This window comes from Maniola hyperantus, chromosome 25, assembly GCF_902806685.2.
Source record: "Maniola hyperantus chromosome 25, iAphHyp1.2, whole genome shotgun sequence".
Taxonomy (NCBI): domain Eukaryota; kingdom Metazoa; phylum Arthropoda; class Insecta; order Lepidoptera; family Nymphalidae; genus Maniola; species Maniola hyperantus.
Genome location: NC_048560.1, coordinates 5,640,118 through 5,659,615, shown reverse-complemented (window position 1 = coordinate 5,659,615; position 19,498 = coordinate 5,640,118). Strand labels below are relative to the sequence as shown.

Sequence of the window (19,498 nt, the reverse complement as noted above, 5' to 3'; positions counted from 1 at the left end):
TTTTACTTTCTAGTTTTTCTTTTAGTGTACATAAAAATATATGTTTAAATACTGTCCCTTCTACGGTTTCCTTCTTTTTGGCTTTGAAGTGCTCTTTAATTATATATAAAACATATTATGTTAACGGATAAAGCTGATGTTTACGTCATAATAGCTATCTATCTACATGCCTTACAGTCCGATCCGTCCAATAGTTTGAGCTGTGCGTTGATAGATCTCGTTAATCAGTCACTGATAAGGGAATTATTTCCGTCACCTATGGCATAGAAGAAGGTGGAGGATCAACTAAAATGCTCAACCAACTCAGTCAAAAAGAATAGATCCCAGGTCCCCAAAAATATGCAAGCCAAATATTAGCGCACAAAAACATAATTGAATAACTTAAACTTTAACCCGATTCAATTTCTCTATTGTACGCTTATTTATCAACTTAGTTTCAACGTGTCAAATAACAGTCCAAAATAATCTTCCAGGTGTTCAAATAGGGTATATTTTAGCTTGGCCATGATTTACTGTGTACTTTAAATACACAATGGACGCTGCAATTAAGTGATGGCCGACCCACTTGCATACGTAATTAGTGGAATAGGACATTAGTGCATGTATCTCCGTACCAGACCGGGGCAGTTAACTGATATAGGGCCATTTCTGATAGAGTTTGGGTATGTTTGGAAAAGTGTTTTTACAAAATAAAAACCGGTCGAATGCGTGTCTGACTCTAAAGAAATAATAGAATATAGAAATAAATACCTACTCTGTGAAAATTTCAACTCTCTACCTATTACAGTTCATGAGATACAACCTGCTACAGACAGACGGAAGGACAGAGGCCAGAGGGAGGTAACAGGGTCCCGTTGGCACCCAAAACTAGGTAATGACCAAGGGATTAACATATTATCACGCGTATAAGTATCCTATTAATATTTTATTTCATTTTGTCATATGGTATATTATTATGGGGTAATGCTGCTGATATTAATTCTATTTTTGTGCTGCAGAAAAGGGCTGTTCGAGCCATATACAGTATGGGGCCACGAGAGTCGCTGAGAACTAAATTTAGGAAAGTTAAAATTATGACAGTGCATAATCAATATATTTTTGAAAATTTACTGTACGTACATAAAAACATAAATAAATTAAAAAAAAAGTGACTGTCATAATAGAAATACTAGAAATAAAAATAAACTTATAATGCCCGCCTCTAGGCTCAGTAAAGTTAGCAATTCATTTGCTCGTAATTCCATACGTTTCTATAATAAGCTTCCAGAAGACATATTGGAGATGTCTCTCAACAAGTTCAAAGTTTTCATAAAACGTAAACTAATTGAAAAATCCTATTACAATGTAAAGGATTATTTAAATGATAAGCAAGCTTGGGAATGAGTTGCTTAACGACTTTGTGATAGTTCTAATAAGTTTCAATAATTTTGTAAAGTGGTGATAATAAAAAGAATACCCGGCTGAGTTTGTTGTGGGCTCTTCTCAGACCTGGGCGCGTTTGGAACCCTCGTAGCTTTAGTTTTAAGTTTGCGTAATAATTATCACCACTATTACTTACAAATGTAACACCATACCAGACTATCAATACGAGTAATTTATTACCTATTTTGAATAAATCATTTGACTTTGACTTTGACTTTTTAATTACATTTTCTATGCTCTACGAGCGAGAACAGATTTCATACGCCATGTCATATTATAAACGTACAGTACGCGGCAGAAAGTAATTTACATCGACCTTTAGAAGGAGATAGCAGATTTGTAGAGCATTGTCTCTGTCGTTGAGACCAACAAAACGTCATATAGGTATGAGTGACAGAGACAATGCTCTACAAAGCCGAGATGTCATACTAAAGGCTGATGTACATTACTTTTTGCCGCGTACTGTAACAATAAGCCTTGAGCACGTCTTGGGTAGTCTTTAGTTGTGATAAAAGACTGTATTGTACTTACACCACTATAACATGTTCCTAGTCATATAGTCTAGGTCTAACAGACGCCCTATAAAAACTAGTCGAGCACGCCGCGCGCCATAACAATATGAACTTGATCTAGATACAGGCGTTTTTAATTTGCACGTAAACGTCATTACGCGGGCTGTCACGTTTTTAATACGTACAAATAACAAAATCGTTTCAATATCCATTCTTAATTTGAGTGACCTGTAGGCAGGCGAATTGACCTTGCAGCAGGTTTTGTCTGTACTTAATATGAATAAATATATCAGTATGCGTGATGGTAATAAACGAATAGGTAGGTATATTTTATTCTCTATGTCGTATTCTTATTGACCAATATGTATAGATTGCTATTTCTCGCACGATGGTACGGAACCATCTGCGCGAGTCCGACTCGCACTTCAAGGGTTTTTTGGTGATAAAGTGCATTTCCGAAATGCAAACGGCTGCATTTATACTCATTAATTTTCAACTCAATATTTTTCACTGTGATTGTTTAATAAATGTTTACTATTCTAAGAATAAAAAAGAACACCTACTACATTATTCTTATGGTTATTGTAATAAATAAAAATAAATAATAAACACTAGTTGGGTGGCGACACTAAGTTAGTGAACAAACATTAATTAACTATTAAAATTTAGTTGTAACACAAAAAACAATGAGACAAACAGCGGTTACACACTCACACATAAGCCAGGCCGTTGACCCGCAGTCGTGTAGGCAGGAAACGGGGCAAGAACTAGATGTGAGACCTGTTCCTACGCGAAATACGTGCCATGTACGGAGAGTAACCGTGAACCCCACTTATGGTGGGAACCGGCCTTTTCAAACCTTTTCCGTGGCCTAATTTTTTGCTTTTCTCCGCGACCCACAAAATACCTCTTAATAAAACATGTATTAACTTCTAACTATAATAGCAGCTTATATTTTAAGCTGCTATTATTAGTGGTTAGGGCGTCCGCCTTCTAGTCGGAGGTCGGGGGTTTGAAATGTGTGTGGTCCACGCGGACGAAGTCGCGGGAATAAGCCAATTCATTCATAAAATACTCCCTCCCCTTTTTTTGAAAATATTAAAATATTAAAATCATTTCATATTTTATTTTCCGATTTCATAATTTTTCAAGCAACCTGTCGACTGTCGAGTTCGTTCAGCATGAATGCGCGTAACGCCATCTAGTGTGGAGTAATAGCATTAGAACATTTTGCATATTTCGAAGAAAGACCGTTTTGAATTTACTAACATATTATGTTGACATGATCTTCGTTCCTTAATAAATAAAATATTAAGCAGATTATATTACACAGCTCTATTGTATTAAATACAACTTGGTAATTTTCGTGATTTCGCTATTCACCGCTAGATGGCGCATACAGTTCTTTAAGGGCTAGCACTACCCATATTATAAATGCGAAAGTGTGTTTGTTGGTTTATTAGTTTGTCCTTTAATCACGTCGCAACGGGTCGACTGATCAACGTGATTTTTTGCATGGGTATAGTTTAAGACCTGGAGAGCGACATAAGCTACTTTTTATCCCGGAAAATCAATGGGTTCCGTCGGGATTTTTTAAGATCCTAAATCCACGCGTACGAAGTCGCGGACATTAGCTAGTACATTTAATAGTCAGCGGTAATCTGGGTTAGCGTGAATAAATATATTTTAGCAAATGTACTTAATGTGTAGGTGTGAAATTAGAATTAAAATATGAAGGCGTCACGTTTTGTTTATGAGACTGGAGCTGTAAGTAGCTTTTCTTGTCCCTACTCCCCCCTTCATCTTTTTACCATCATACCGCCAAGACGTATCGGGCGAGGTTCCCAACTTCCCACCCTGTCGTCGACATTACAGCTATACGCACGAAACGCATTGCGTCAATATTCCTCATACACATGGCTTGAGTTTGGGGTATTCTTCCCACATCTATGTTTCCTTGCACCTTCTATACGCAAACGAGTCCCACTATAGAATTTAGAGTTCGACCACACAGGACCAAGTGGGGTCGTGGTGCAGCGCGAAAAAAAATATGCAGCGTTTATTTGGGATTAAAGCCGTTTAAAAATATATAATTATTAAAATCATATCTTTAAAAAACTAGATAAAGCGTCAAATACGGAAACCTATTTCTGTTTTTTTATTTAGTTAATGTTTGTAACATAATCCGATAGGGCTGCCAATTTAAAATATTTGACCCGCGTTTTTATTTTAGATATAAGTTTGTTGCTGGGCCTAAATTAAGCTAAAATCTAAGTTATTAACTAAAAGCTAAGTTTAAGTCCCGCAAATTGCTAATGCGCGTGGCCGCCATTTTAGTGATGTCAGCACTAGGCTGAAGTTTCGAGCTGATGGTATATTTTTATTTCGGCTGACGTCAAAATGACGTCATTTCGATGTTAATGAGACATGGTTCCAGCGCAATAGCAATTTGCGGGACTTATTCGCAAGATTTTTCACAAGACGTCGCAATAAGTCATTTATATTTAAATAAGCAAGGTAAAGTTACACAAAAACCCGTCATTTTCATAGAAAGTAGAGCAAAGAACAAAAACAAAGCCGTGACAAATTCTACACAAGCAGATCGCTTCAATACCATTTATCATTTGGCGCAGTCCTCATTTATCCTTCCTTTATAAATTTTGCCGTCACGTTTTAGATTATTAGAGTTCGGTAGTAAACAAGGAACCCTTATAGTTTCGCCATGTCCGTTCGTCTATCCGTCCGTCTGTCTATCCGTCCGTTCGTCCGTCCTCGGTTAATCTCAGAGACTATTAGTGCTAGAAATCTGTAATTTGGCATGGGTATAAATATTAATCACGCCGACAAAGTGGTGAAATAAAATTGTGATAAATATTTTTTTTGGGTAGCTCCCTACATGTAAAGTGGGGATGAATTTTTTTATCTCGTCTACCCCATAGTGTGGGGTATCGTTGAATAGGTCTTTTAAAAATACTGTGGGTGTGGGAACATCATTTTTCAATTTCTAGATCCGTTTGTAAAATATGATGTTTTAAAGTGCTATTTTTTATTAGAGTCAAGTGTGTGTCGTCGTCCCCCCTTTATCAGCCAAATGGTAGTATAAAGGAACGTGAAAAAATTCACAGCAGTCGTATAATTATAAAATCATTTTTAAAGGAAAACTATTATGACTAAGTTGTGACTACGGAACCCTACACTGCGCGTAGCCCGCCACGCACTTGGCCGGTTTTGACAGGTAATTATTGTTATTCGAATTTTTCAATGTTGACAACCCTTATCACAATCAAATAGCAAACGTTGGGAAGTGTTCATTTATATTTTTATAATAGAGACTGACACTTTCTAGTCTATTGTGTTTGGCAAAATAACCAGTTTCGCGACAAATTGACATCAGGTGACTAAGCTGATGGATGGCACACTTTCGTTGCATATGTATCGCTAGCCCGCCTCGGCTTAGCTCATTTGGAATTTCTAAAAGCTTCTTAGTGGGGGCCCACAGAATCATGATTAACCCATCGCCGGCTCACTACTGAGCACGGCTTCCCTCTCAGAATGAGTAGGGTTTAGCCTTATTTCGCCACACCGCTGCGCTGGCTAAGTGTGGATTGATAGATTGGCAGTTACGTTAATTGCTTAATATAACGTACTAGTGATGCCCGCGACTTCGTCCGCGTGGAATCAGGTTTTTTTTAATCCCGTGGGAACCCTTTGATTTTCCGGGATAAAAAGTAGCCTATGTCACTCGCCAGGTCTTTATACCCACGCAAAAAATTACGCCAATCCGTTGCACCGTTGCGACGTTGCGACGTGATTGAAGGACAAACCAACAAACATACACACTTTCGCATTTATAATAAGGGTACTGATATAAGGGTACCGATAAGAGAATAGGTAGATAGCATGTCCCGAATAGTGCGTTAAATAAGGCATCTAACCAAAGGGGTTTTGTGACGGTAGGTATCCTAAAAGTACATGTTGCTTATGAAAATGCGAAGAATTTTCATCCAACATCGGCCCAAAACCGCGAAAAACGCAAACTCTTGTGGTCGACAATATTTAGCCGTTACACAAGCGAGGACGAGTTATAAATACCTCACGTGCAAAAACGCGATACGAAAATAGGTTCGTCTCGATATAAATACACTTTGTCATTATTATTGTATCGGTATATATGTTGCCTATGCTATGGGCCTCATAAGGGTGTCTGTCCAATAAAGCGGAGCGGAGCGGAGATGTGTATAGATAAACAATCAGAGTTTTGTCAGGTGACGGAATAAAATTATTAGTTTACCTATTTACAGACAATCTGATTGATCTGCTCAAAACATCTCCGCTCCACTCCGCTTCAGTGGACAGGCCCCTAAAACGGCTCAGAGTCACTCAGCGGGCGATGGAGGGAGTTTAAATATCCATATTAAAAATGAAGGGATTCGTAGGAGAAGCAGAGCAACCGACATATTATGTAGATCAATGGGTTGCGAAGCTGAAGTAGCAATAGATAGTTCGCAAAACCGCTAGACGTTGGGGTTCCACGGTGCTAGTATTGCGACCTCGCACTGAGAATCGCAGCATTGGAAGGCCCTCATTAGGTGGACCGACGACATCAAACGAGTCGCGGGGAGCCGCTGGATTCAGGAAGCACAAGACCGTGTTCTGTGGAAGTCCCTACAAGAGACCTACTATGTGCAGCAGTGGCCATCTATCGGTTAATAATGATGATGATGATTGGTTTATATGTTACGAACAAAGCTAGCAAGGTGTGCTATATCTACACACCCCGGGAAAAAGAATTTTCTGAAAAAATGTTCGAAGTGTGCACATACACAGTCAGAAATGAGTAAATAAATAGAAAAAATGTGATAAGAAAAACGTATGTCCTGAATCGAATTAGAGTCAGAAAAAACAACTTAGCCTTAAACGTATACATTGTTTATTTTATAAAATTACTTATTCAAAGCGTGGGGGTAGGAGGCAGGTACACGAAAGAGCTTCACTGTTTATCTGGATTATCTGCCTATGAGTTTTACGTTTGATTTATTGACGGCAAAGATAGACAAATTTTTCAGACATGATGATAATCGACTGACTAGTCCTTCCCTCCAGTCTGCCCTTATAATATACTTTGTTGCAATATCTGTGATCTGGCAAAGATCTGAGAAATGGGAACCCACCGAATTGTTATTCCGAGAGAACAACCTAAAAAACGAGCAAAAAAATTATGCCTATAAGCGACTAGCTTATGCTCTTGCTCTAGGAGGAAAAAAAATATGCCTATAAACGACTAGCTATGGCTCTCTTTGCCGTTTTCTGTTTGATTTTATTGTCGACATAACATAGTTAAGCGAAAGGTCAGGGATATGTGCATTCTACCAACTGGGTGGTAACCTGGTAGGCTTTGGCTGTGGCTAGTTATCACCAGCAAAGTCGTACCGCCAAGCGATTTAGCGTTGCGGTACGATGCCGTGTAGAAACCAAAGGTACGTTAGTAGTATTATATATTCCGTGCCAAAGGGGCATGGGTCTAATAAAAACTGCCATACCTCTTCCAGGTTAGCCCACTCCCATCTTAGACTGCATGTTCAATTACCAAAAGGCGAGATTGCGGTCAAGGGCTAACTCTCACATTTTATGGTGAAAAGTAAAATCGTAAATCAAAGTAAAACCAGCAATAAGTATCACAACGCTATAACAGTCAGTTTTCGTTTCCCTATCGCTGCGAACTCGTAAAATACGGCGAGACTATTAAAATGTACCGAATTCATTTCCCGCTCGAAGTTAAAAGTGAATTGATAGTCGGCTAACTGCGCTTCCTCTGTATTCGAACGTTTATAATTGAAGCCAATATTAGGGTTGTCGATTTAAAGTTGATTCATAATCTATCCTAATATTTAGTAAAAAGAGAAGAGATTTGTTTGTTTCTAATTGATAAACTTGAAACCGATTTCAAATCTTTTACGATAAGAAAACTAATTCATCCAGAATAACATAGGCTATAGATATCAAATTTTACCCGAGCGAAGCCGAGTGGATGAGCTAGTTTTAAATACAATAAATAATCTGGAGGGTCAGAGTGGCCATTATCAAAATTTTGCTGTACACAATCTCTTGAACGACTTTCCTCCTTCGACTATTTCCGAATCTGGGCCCACAACCTACATTTAAGATGAAAAAGTGACATTGTGAATTAATAGTGACAATAGAAAGAATACCCGGCTGAATTTGTTACGGGTTGCGCGCGCGCTTGGAACCCTTGCAGTTTTAGTTTTAAGTTTACATAACGTTTACCCTTTTTTTAATTCCGATACAAGTTAGCCCTTGAATCGGACTGCGATCTGACTTGTTGATAAGCGGTGAGGTTTTGAATGTCTTTGACTTTGATGCTACCAGTATTTGCTCAAAAAAGCGTATTTTTACTAGATCAGCGTCAACCCTGCTCGCTATAATCGGTCCATTAGTCACACTATCACTTTTGCACGTCGCGTCGCCGTTTACAGATAGGATTTCATAATGCATGCATGCACGTTCAAATGTAGGACGAAAAATCATTAGATTGATATGCTTGTTAGGGTGACTTCTCATCGGTTCACTCGGCATAGCGCTTCCACTATACATACTTTGTCAATCCACAGAATTTACAAGAATTTACAAGCCACAGACCCCGCCGCTTTTGTCGCCACAATGCTCCAATTTCGAGTAGACACTTTCTTCCTTACACTTAGACAGAAATAGATTGCTACTGAATCGTCTTCCAACCACAGTTGAGCGGTCGTAGTCATTATGAAATGAAATGAAAATACATCTCACAGGCGGCCCTGAGAGTAGATACTTACAACTTAATTTACGATATCGCAAAAAGGACTATTTGGAATTATAGCGTAGCAAAAACGAAATATGTTTTTAAATGTAAGAAGCAGACATCTCAGCAATAACGCGTTTTCCTACACTTGTTTTGTCTCGTATCAAACGTTTAGGCACGGTGAAGGAAAACATCGTGCATGCCTGAGAGTTCTCCATAATGTTTTCAAAGGTGTGTGAAGTCTACCAATCCGCACATGGCCTGCATGGTAGACTATTGCCAAAACCCTTCTCACTCTGAGATGAGACCCGTGCTCTGTAGTGAGCCGGCGATGGTTTGATCATGATGATGATGAAACGTTTAGGATTTGTTACAGTTTTGCTCGGAAGTTCGTGCTAACACACGCCGTGAGAAGCCACCTTAACATTTTCAAATTGGGCTAACGATCGAAACGCGCGTACATACGAGGGCGATCTTTTGATTTATTATAATAAAGTTTTGGAGGTGTGCGTACAAAAATAGATCTGTGTCGATTATGTTGCGCACGGAATGTTGCAATTAAGATTTCTCTTTCAAGAGTTTTGACTCTAGAATACTCGGCAGGATAGCACATCGAAGTTTAGACTGAGATAGGATTTCGTAGAGCATTGTCTCTGTCGTTGGTACCGACAAAACGTCACACAAGTATGAGTGACAGAGACGGCGCTCTATGAAGCTGAAATCTCTTTCTAAAGTTCGATGTGCAATATTTCCTGCCTGAACCGTACTACTATTGTCAGGACAAGGTTTGTATGAAAGAAAATTTTTGGGAAAATCCATGGGAAACACGACACGACACAACAGTTCCCACGGGACGCGGGCTAAGTCCCGGGCAACAGCTAGTAAAAAGTATTTTCAATTCCATGCGAGTGAAGCCGAATCCGGGTTGACTAGTACTTGGTATGAAACATAAAAACTAGTTATATCGTGTTATATAAAGAAAGAAAAGTAAATTATAGTTCAAACCGTTCGCAGTTCAGTTCAAGGTCGATCAGTGTCATCATAAAACATACAGATAACCCAGAGTGACGCGAGCATTCGTCACACACTAAACACGCAGTTATAATTAACTAATTGGCTAATTACAATTTAAAAATTACGATTCATAAATACTTGTAAAAGTTTAATTGAATTTTTAAAAAAAAAATTTGTATCTGTTTAAAGTAATTTTTAAATAAGCACTTTTACAGATAGGCTTGTTTACTAAAAGCTAAAGCACATAAAATGTAACATCGTTAACTATCAGTAAAAACGTACCTATTTCGTAAATTAATGTTTTAACGTAAAGGTTCGTACGCACCTGAGCGGCGCGGCGCGGCGCTTCAGCGAGCTGCACGTCGCGGCACAGAGCGTCAAAATATCATTTCTATCATTTTGTATGGCGCATATCGCACTAGAGCGGCGCTGCACAGCGCTTCACCGCGCGTTGCCGCGCGGCACAGCTGGAGAGAATATTTTGAAGCGCAGCGAAGCGACGCGCAGTGCAGTGACGCTAGTGCGACATACCCAGCGGCGCGGCACGGCGCTTCGCGCTCGTACGCTAACGGGTATAAAAGTGAAGCGCATGTGACGCGAGGTGCCGCGTACTGAAGTTGTAGTGCGGTAGGCACCGTCGAGCGGCCTGAGGTGACGCGTTCTGCAGTCGGACTGAAGCGCCGCACCGCGCCACTCAGGTGCGTACGAACCTTTAAAGTGTGTTAAGGCCCACTTGCACCAAATAAATAAATACCACCAAACTCGCTAATTGAAGAAACTGTTACGAAAATATGAGTGAAAGCGAATTTATCGAACTACATAGGAATATAGATGAACAATAATATCACTACTAATAAGTAACATATCACTACCCATATTATAAATGCGAAAGTATTTGTATCATTGTCATGCCCTTCAATCACGTTGCGCGTTGATTCGTCTTCCTTAAATACCTGGAGGGTGATAAGCTACTTAGGTGGTGGTAAGTTATTCTGGAAAATAAAAAAGCATATAATATTTATGTATATAATATTACATAGTATTGTTATATATCTTCTTTTTGTACCTATTCCACTCCCTTTACAAACTCTTGCACTGTCAAGGGTCACTGGTCCACTTTTGCTCTCTTTTTCTCTTTACTGTAAATGTTTTTGGAATAAAAAAAAGTTCTCACGGGATTCAAAAAAACCTAAATCCGCGCGTATGAAGTCGCGAGCATCCAGCTACAACACGTATAAGTCTCGCAAACAATAAATAAAGAGATAAAGTAACATATACCGACTTGCTGACTTTTATCAAAAAGTAAAAGATGTTAATGTACGAATTACGTATATTACACATGTGATTTTCTATTTTCGTATTAAACAGATACGTACACTAATAAATAAATCCTACGTAGTATTTGTTTTGTTACATTGGGAAATACTATATTTTTTTAGGGTTCCGTACCTCAAAAGGAAAAAAGGGACCCTTATAGGATCACATTGTTGTCTGTCTGTCCGTGTGTCGGTCGCTAGTGTCTGTCAAGAAAACCTTCAGGGTACTTCCCGTTGACCTAGAATCATGAAATTGGCAGGTAGGTAGGTCTTATAGAATTAGTTAAGGAAAAAACCGCGAATTTGTCACAAAAAAATTTATGTGTACAATGTAATGTGTTCGCGAAAAAATAATTTAATAAATTACATAAACTTGCAGTGTTCTACATAAAAGTGTTAAGTAGGTAGGTACTAGGTATATCTTGTACGATGGTACGGAACCCTTCGTGTACGAGTGCGACTCGCACTTGACCAGTTTTTCTTATTACAATTTAGCCTTATCGCTAAAGTAAGATAACGCTAATATTGTAATCCTATGAGTAAATATTAACGAATCAGCAGTCCTCGCAAACGACGTAATCATTAAATAAAAAAATCACAAGCCAAATGTACCTTAAGTACTTTAATTTTGGAAAAGGAAATGCTAAAAAAATTGATGTCAATTAAAATAGAAAGTGTTTAAAAATTTTAATAAAATATTAAATTTTTTAAGAAAAGAGTGCTTCAATTCTAACAAAAATCCAAAAATTGTTACTAAAATATTTGTTAATCCGAGAACAACAAAATGTAATAAAATTACAAATCGTTATCTTTTGGTTACAACTGAGTTGTTGGAATTACAAAACTAACACTTACAAAATATACTACACTTTTAGTAATAAATAATGATTAATTCATAAGAGTTGTTAATACAGCAAAACTTTCGTTTTTTTTTTCTCAATGTTAGTATTTAGGATTTTCGATCAGACAGGCGTCAGTTTTCAAGTAAAAGCTTTTGTAATTTCTGCCTTATAATCTAACATGAATTATTAGAATATGGTTAAAACCACTTTAAAACTAAATAGAGTTTAGTGGCAATAAGTTCATTAGCTAATGTCATAAGAACGACCTCCAAGAACATAGTCTTTATTAAGACTCCTTAATCCTAATCCTAATTAATATTATAAATGTGAAAGTGTGGATGTTTGGATGTTTGTTACTCAATGACGCAAAAACGGATGAACGGATTTGGAATGGAGATAGATTATACCCTGGATTAATACATACGCTACTTTTTATCCCGGAAAATCAAAGAGTTCCCGCGGGATTTTGAAAAATGTACATCCACACGGACTAAGTCCGCGGGCATCAGCTAGTCCTTAATAATTACGAGTATAAAACACCAACAACCAACAGGACTTTACAGCGTAAAACCCCTACAATATATTAATAACCGGTATTCATGAGAATTAAACTTGACCTTTAACGTTATCGTTATGAAAACGCTGTTGCGATATTAAAATTAATAAAAAAACGTGTAGGCTTATTTCGGCAACAGCCCGTCCGTCACTCGCTCCATACAAACCCGTTGAAATGGCAATCTAGGAGAGAACGCCCCGCACACCCTCCGTGCTAACCCGGTGCGGGTGTGCGGGGCGTCCCCCCCGTCTCATATCCCAATTGCCACCTCGACTTGTCGTAGAATATAGTTTCGTTCTCATTTGAATATTAAGCAACCAAAGACAATGTTTTGTAAACACGTTTTAAAAACTAATGTCTTGTCTTGGTTTGTCAGATTTCCGCAACAATGTCTAGTTTTTAAGTTACACTGGTTTGAAGATTTGTATGTAACCTTGAGCTCTTGTAACTTTAAAACAAAATATTTAAAAACGGAAATCTGGTGAACCGGAGACACAGATATTGGTTCCTAGAACGTATCTAGAAAATTTCATTCAGTTTGATTGGTTACTATTCAAATGAGAACCAGGCTACGTTTGTTTGAAGCGCACGGCGAATAAACTCTTCTTAAAATTCTAAACCTACCTTATCTCTGTGTGAATGCCGATGGTGCGTGACCGGAGGTGGATGCTGTGGCGGTGGCGGCAGCTCTCTTTGCCCAGTCACAACCATAGGTAATCCATCAACAATCGTCACCATCACTCGCTTGTCTGAACTTCGACGCCTTTCAGCAGAATTCCTCCGTCGCCTTTGCTCGTCCGCTACCGGTTTCGAAAACACTGTTCTTCTATCAAACGCCGAGCGTGGATCAACTTGATTTTCTGCCGCCCTGGTAGCTGGCGTGTGACTTTTCGAACGTTTAAGCAACCTCATTACGTGGGATTTCAAAGCGTCAGGTTTACTAACAGGAGGAGGTTCAGGTTTGTGTTTGTATGACTGCGAGTGCGCATGGTGGCGCTGAACGGACACCGTGTGACCCATCCCTGGTGGAACTACGTTGGACAAACTCTTGACTGCGTACGCAGCATCTACTTTGTTCCCCGCCACGCATGAAACCTCGTACATTCCGACCTCCTGACTCTCTCTTATCCCCTAGTACTTCACAGTTCACACTGGTATCACTAGTCACTTATAACATTTTCGTGAAAACACTGCAATCCTCAACACTTCACAATTCCCGCATGTTATTATTCCGTAGAACCCGCCGCGATTTGCTTACATTTGTATACTACACAGTTTGTTCAATAAGTCGGGACCGGTTGAGGAAAATTACTACAGCATCGCAAAGTATTTACTGATTAATATAATTAAACAACTTTAGTCATCAGCGCACCATTCACAAACCACTATACGACGATGTGGAGAATGACTTAACGAATTAACAAGTCCTTAGAACACGACCGACTCGTACGAGTGTCTGCGGTACACTGATAGAACGTACAAGGTATCTAAAAGAGAATTCATGAACTCACAGCAACAATCGTAATGTTACTCAAATGATAAGACCGGAGATAGAAGCGTATGACGAGAGCGGGCGAGGCCCATCCTAATCCTCTACTAAAGGTCAATGTTTTTTCATTCACAAGAATTATTTATTTATTAGAGACTAGCTGAAGCCCGCGAATTTATCCGTGTGGATTTAGGTTTTAAAAAAACCTGTAGAAACGCATTAGTTTTAATAAACCATTCATTGCTTAATTTGTTATGATTATGTTGATAAAATTTATCTTCCTACACTGAATCGTATTAAGATGAATCGAATGATTTCAAAGTTCTAAGAATATTGATATGAGTAGGTATCCTCAGTTACCAACGTTAACGTTTCGCAAAATGCATCGAAGTTCGTATGATTGGATCGTTATCCAATCATACCACGTCATTCAAGAGGTTTTTCTTGACTGACTGACTTTTTTGTCTTTGTCGACTTCCACATGCCACGGTATTGCACCGCCTGAATCCAGCAGCTCTCTGCAACTCGTTTGATGTCATCCGTCCACCTAGTAGGGGGGGTCTTCCAACGCTGCGCCTTCCCTGCGACCCTGAGCTTTCTCATGGGGCTCATAGTTAGCAACCATGTCTCGGATCCATATGTCATCACTGGCAACACGCACTTTTCGAAGACTAGTCTTCAAGCACAGGAATTTTGGGCAAGAAGACATCTCGAAGCGTCCTGAACGCTGCCTAGCCGAGTTGGTTTCTCGAAATTCGACAAAGAGTGCCGTATATTAACTTCTATTCGTGGATAGAGTATAGTCAGATATTAGGGAGAGAGGTACCATACTGTACCATAACCGGACGGCCTCAGTTCGTAATCCGCAAAGGTCAATGTTTCATCCACACCAATTGATGTAATTGCAAATAACCAGGCACTAGGGTACGTTACAGCAATTCGGCACGGGATGACGTCTTTGGAATTAATCAATTTACATTCAACGACCTCTGTGTACTATGTACTAAGGCCCATTCCGAACAAAAATAGTATTGTGTGAAACTGCCAAAATTATAATGAAAAGCCTGACGGAATTGCGGAAGACCCGTGGAACTAATTTAAACAAGACATATTATACAAATTAGTTCCATTCCACAATAGGTATACTCAGTCACCATAGACCAAGAGTGAGATCTATAGAGCGCACTCTGACTTAGCTTAGACTTAAGACAAGACAGAGCTATACATAAATCTGTCTCGTTAAGTCTGAGCAAAGTCAAAATGCGCTCTATAAATCTCAGTCTCAGACAATACACTAGTAGCGCCCCCAGAGCAAGTTTTTTATATTACTGGTCAGGCTCTATACCTACTAGCGTCGATTCTGATGTTCATCATCGTCATGTTCTCATCTTTTTTTAATATTGCTAAAAAAAAGATGGAAAACAATTTTTTAATTGAAGATATTTTAGTGCTACTCTTTTTTTTTAATCTTTATTTTTAGCCGGGGTTCACATTGCCATTATGTCGCCCCCATAAACAAATCAACTTATAACACTACGCTCAAGACTGGTACCTAAAGTCACAAAGTTTCACAGTTCTAAATTAAGTTAGTCTGTCCTTTTCTTATTACATTATTAAAAAGAAAAAGTTGGAAACACTCTTACAATTTAGTTGTAATCAAAATTTGATCACAACTGTACCAGTGACTGTTACTAGCATATTCCCGCGACAACTGTATGCCAAATTTCAGCCCGATCCGTCCAGTAGTTTGAGCTGTGCGTTGATAGTGTTGTGTTCATCTTACTTTTACTACAGATAGTTTAGTCAGTCAGTCAGAATTTTCTTTTATATATTTAGAAAAGCAAAAGCGAATTGCAGCCCGCAATAAATTTAGAATGACTGAGGGCGTTTGTGCACTCATCCATGATTTTACGGATCCGTAAAAAAATATGAATCGAAGATCCCTTTCGCGATTTTCACGCAAAGTTCAAATGCCTACACATTTAACACAATGCGAAGTAAAAAGCAAAACCTGAAATCCATTTAGGATTCCACTCAGGCTAATGTATATAATGCGATGTCACTCTACATTGTCTTACATACCCACGCTTACGGTGAATATACCTAGAATTATATTTTCATGGTTTCAATTTTCTTGATTAAATTCAATTCTTGATTCAATGTTTCGATTTTTCATTCTCGCTTATTAACTCTTTTAAGGGTTACGTACCTCAAAAAAAAGGGACCCTTATAGGATCACTTTGTAGTCTGCCTGTCTGTCTGTCGTGTCTGTCAAGAAAACCTATAGGGTACTTTTGGCAGGTAGGTAGGTCTTATAGCACAAAGTAAAGAAAAAAAATCCTTGTACGATGGTACGGGACCCTACGTGTGCGAGTCCGACTCGCACTTAACCGGTTTTTATTTATTTATAGACAGCGCTTATTATCTAGCGCTTGGTTGCAATCAGACTTGCTGGCAAGTGATGATGCACCCTAATAGCAATTTTTTCCACGTTTTTTTTGTGGTATCATACCAGTAATCATCAGTACTATCACCTGTCATCGTTTTTGCTAGCGTTCAGTGGCCCTACCGCGGTTGTTTGACAGCTACAATGTCACGATCGCAATCATCTCTGATTGGTTAATGCTCGCTCACTATTGGCCACAATGCATTGTTGCAACAAGAATCGCACAAATTCAGCCAATCAGAACAATTGAGATTGTAATAATGATTGATGCAGGTTTTAGACAATCGCCCTACTGGTTACATCTTGTACAGACCCATCTCAAACAAAGCACTAAGTTGCAAGTTGAAAGCTCTAAATATGGACTGTCGGCAGTCGTAGCTTTCTACTAGTTACATTACAACTAGATCGAATGCAAGTGTTCAAGCACATTGCGCAGCACCAATGGCCAGGTGCGGCACACTTTGTGATCCAGGGTGAAAATATACACCAATGTTTACCTAATAGCGACCGGTTGGACGACTTCACGAGCGACCAAACAATGACTGACTGATCTATCAACGCACAGCTCAAACTACTGGACGGATCGGGCTAAAATTTGGCATGTAATAGCTATTATGACGTAGGCATCCGCTAAGAAAGGATTTTTAAAAATTCATCCCCTAAGTGGGTAAAATAGGGGTTTGAAATTTGTATAGTCCAGGCGGACGAAGTAGTCAAGATTCTTGAACTGATACCAATACGAGTTTTGTAAAACGATCCATACGGGTTGCAAAAAAGTGGCAATGGGCAGGGCACATAGTTATAATTAGGGCACATTTATAATTTTGCTTTTTAAAATTTATAATTTTAAGTTGTTAATTTTTGTAAGTATGTTTATGTTAGTTTGTACTCGTATTTTAATTAGTGTAATTGGCTTTATGGCCGTTCTGATTAAATAATAAATAAATAATAATAATAATAATAATAATAGTTCGTAAAACCGGTAGACGTTGGGGTCCATGTCCCAAGGTGCTAGAATGGCGACCTCGCACCGGAAGACGCAGTGTTGGAACTACTCCACTAGTGACTAGATGGACGGACGACATCAGACGAGTCGCAGGGAGCCGTTGGATTCAGGCGGCGCAAGACCGTGGCGTGTGGAAGTCCCTATAAGAGACCTATGTCCAGCAGTGGCTGCTATCGGTTGATGACGATGATGATGATGATGATGATGAAAACGATCCATAACTGATTCAAATACAAATGGGCCTCAGAAAGAACAACAGCCATTGTTAGTTTGGGCTACTGAGTCTGATTTAGGAATCGCTAAACTGAGCGCTAAGCGTTAATCTTGTTAATCACTGGCGTTAAACTTCACTGTTTGCTTAGGCTGCTGAAATAATGTTATTTTTAGACAGAGTAGGTCGCTAAGGCGCAATGCACACCTACAGAGTGGAATGGAACTGAGGCGCGGTATCTTTTTTGATAACAACTCAAACTAAGCGTTAGTTACTTTGGCATAGCGGCGTAGGCACCTTTTGAGTCTCTTCCGTGTTTTGTTTTCAGTATACAAATTAATATACATAATATATTCAATCGTGTCTGAGTATCTCTACGTAATCAAATCGGAAATGAGTCCGATATCGTAGAAGAATCCGATTCACCGAGGCTACCGACCGAGCTATCGCAGTTGCGGCTTTTTGGGCTGCCCGTATTTGAGGTGACCGTTGACTCGAGAAGAAGTAGTGGGCCGGCGATGTTTTGATGATAGACATAAAGCTGAGTTTAAATTCGTTATGTAGAAGACTCGCCTCCACTCCGTTCTGTCTGTATGCGTTGGCCTTAGCTGTGATAGACAAGCCAGGCAAGAGATTGATTAGCCAATAACAATATTAATTCACAATATTTAATCTATCCAGTCACAATCAATCATTGTTTTGACGTCTCCATTGGTATTCGCAGATGTAACTCGTCAAGGGGTCACGACCCTGCGCCACTCGTGGTGACTGCGACTTGCATTACAAACAGAATTTATAATCTACGCTTGCCGTGCTTGACATGCAAAAACGTCATTTTGACGACCTCCCCAGCGCAGTCAGAGTGAACCGAGTGAGGGAACTCTCTGTTTGATCCTGAATCTACGATATGGCTATGGGTGACGTGAAATCAAAGAAGAATAGGCTATTCGTAGGCTACCTAGCGTCAGGAACATTTGACGCCTGCCTGTGACGTCGAAGCCGCGACGATTTGATACGAGGAACTGTGGTGTTATAAGTGGGAGGTTTCGACGGGGACAGTTTCGGAACTTATTATTTCTAAATTATCTTTGGTCTGCTCTGGTGGGAGACTTCAGACATGGCTAGTTACCACCCTACCGGCAAATACGTACCGCCGAGCTATTCGCGAGCGTTCCGGTAATGTTCCGCGTAGGGGATATGGATTCAATGAAACTGTCATACCCTTTCCATCTTAGACTGCATCATCACTTACTACCAGACGAGATCGCAGTCACGGCATTCCGAACCAGTGGTAAATTCAAACTACCTGACGATTCAAAAGCACTTGTAAAAAGTTTACTTGAATAAAATATATTCTATTCTATTCAAGGGGTAACTTGTATCGAAATAAAAAATAAAGTCACAAAAGTTCATATACCGTAAATCGTAATCTATCTGTAACTAAATCGCCGATCGATTGCTAAAAGCTTTGTCTGCTGCGGACCTAAATCAGTATATTTTGTAACCATACCGAAGTTATACTTAGGTGGGCGATTATCAACTTAGCAAAAAATAATACAATTTTTTACCTACGCACAACAGGTTTTGCTTATGACATTATATAAACGTAGAGTCCATTTAAAAAGACGACAGCATGTCCTATTCCAAAGGCGATAGAGAGTATGACAAAAAAATATGTAGGTATCAATTACATGTCAAAACCATTTCCCAAACAATTTTCCCTCGAAATCTGTATACACTGTGATACAGTTAATGGAATGGTAGGCAGAAGGCGGAAGGCGGTAGGTAGTAGGTACCCTCATCATTTCGTTTCACACAATACACTCAGTTTGTATTCATGTCCCATCTTTATGTCAACGCTGTGCTTCGTTCGAATGATGCGAGTTAC

The 19,498-nt window shown here is 39.2% G+C and overlaps 1 protein-coding gene across 5 annotated transcripts in view; it reads right to left on the bottom strand.

The window, feature by feature from the left end:
• The window catches only part of LOC117993850 (serine/threonine-protein kinase MARK2-like), a 249,498-nt gene that overhangs the window by 134,483 nt on the left and 95,517 nt on the right, over nt 1–19,498 (bottom strand). For 2 of the 5 annotated variants that reach the window (XM_069507107.1, XM_069507112.1), the window contains exon 1: nt 13,083–13,913. The exons of 1 other annotated variant lie outside the window; for it this stretch is intronic. In XM_069507107.1, coding sequence (XP_069363208.1) covers nt 13,083–13,562 — 480 coding nt within the window. In that variant the 5' untranslated portion in view covers nt 13,563–13,913. Of the gene's footprint in view, nt 1–13,082; nt 13,914–19,498 lie in introns of those variants that run through there. 2 more of the 5 variants (XM_069507108.1, XM_069507109.1) reach the window with 2 other exon arrangements.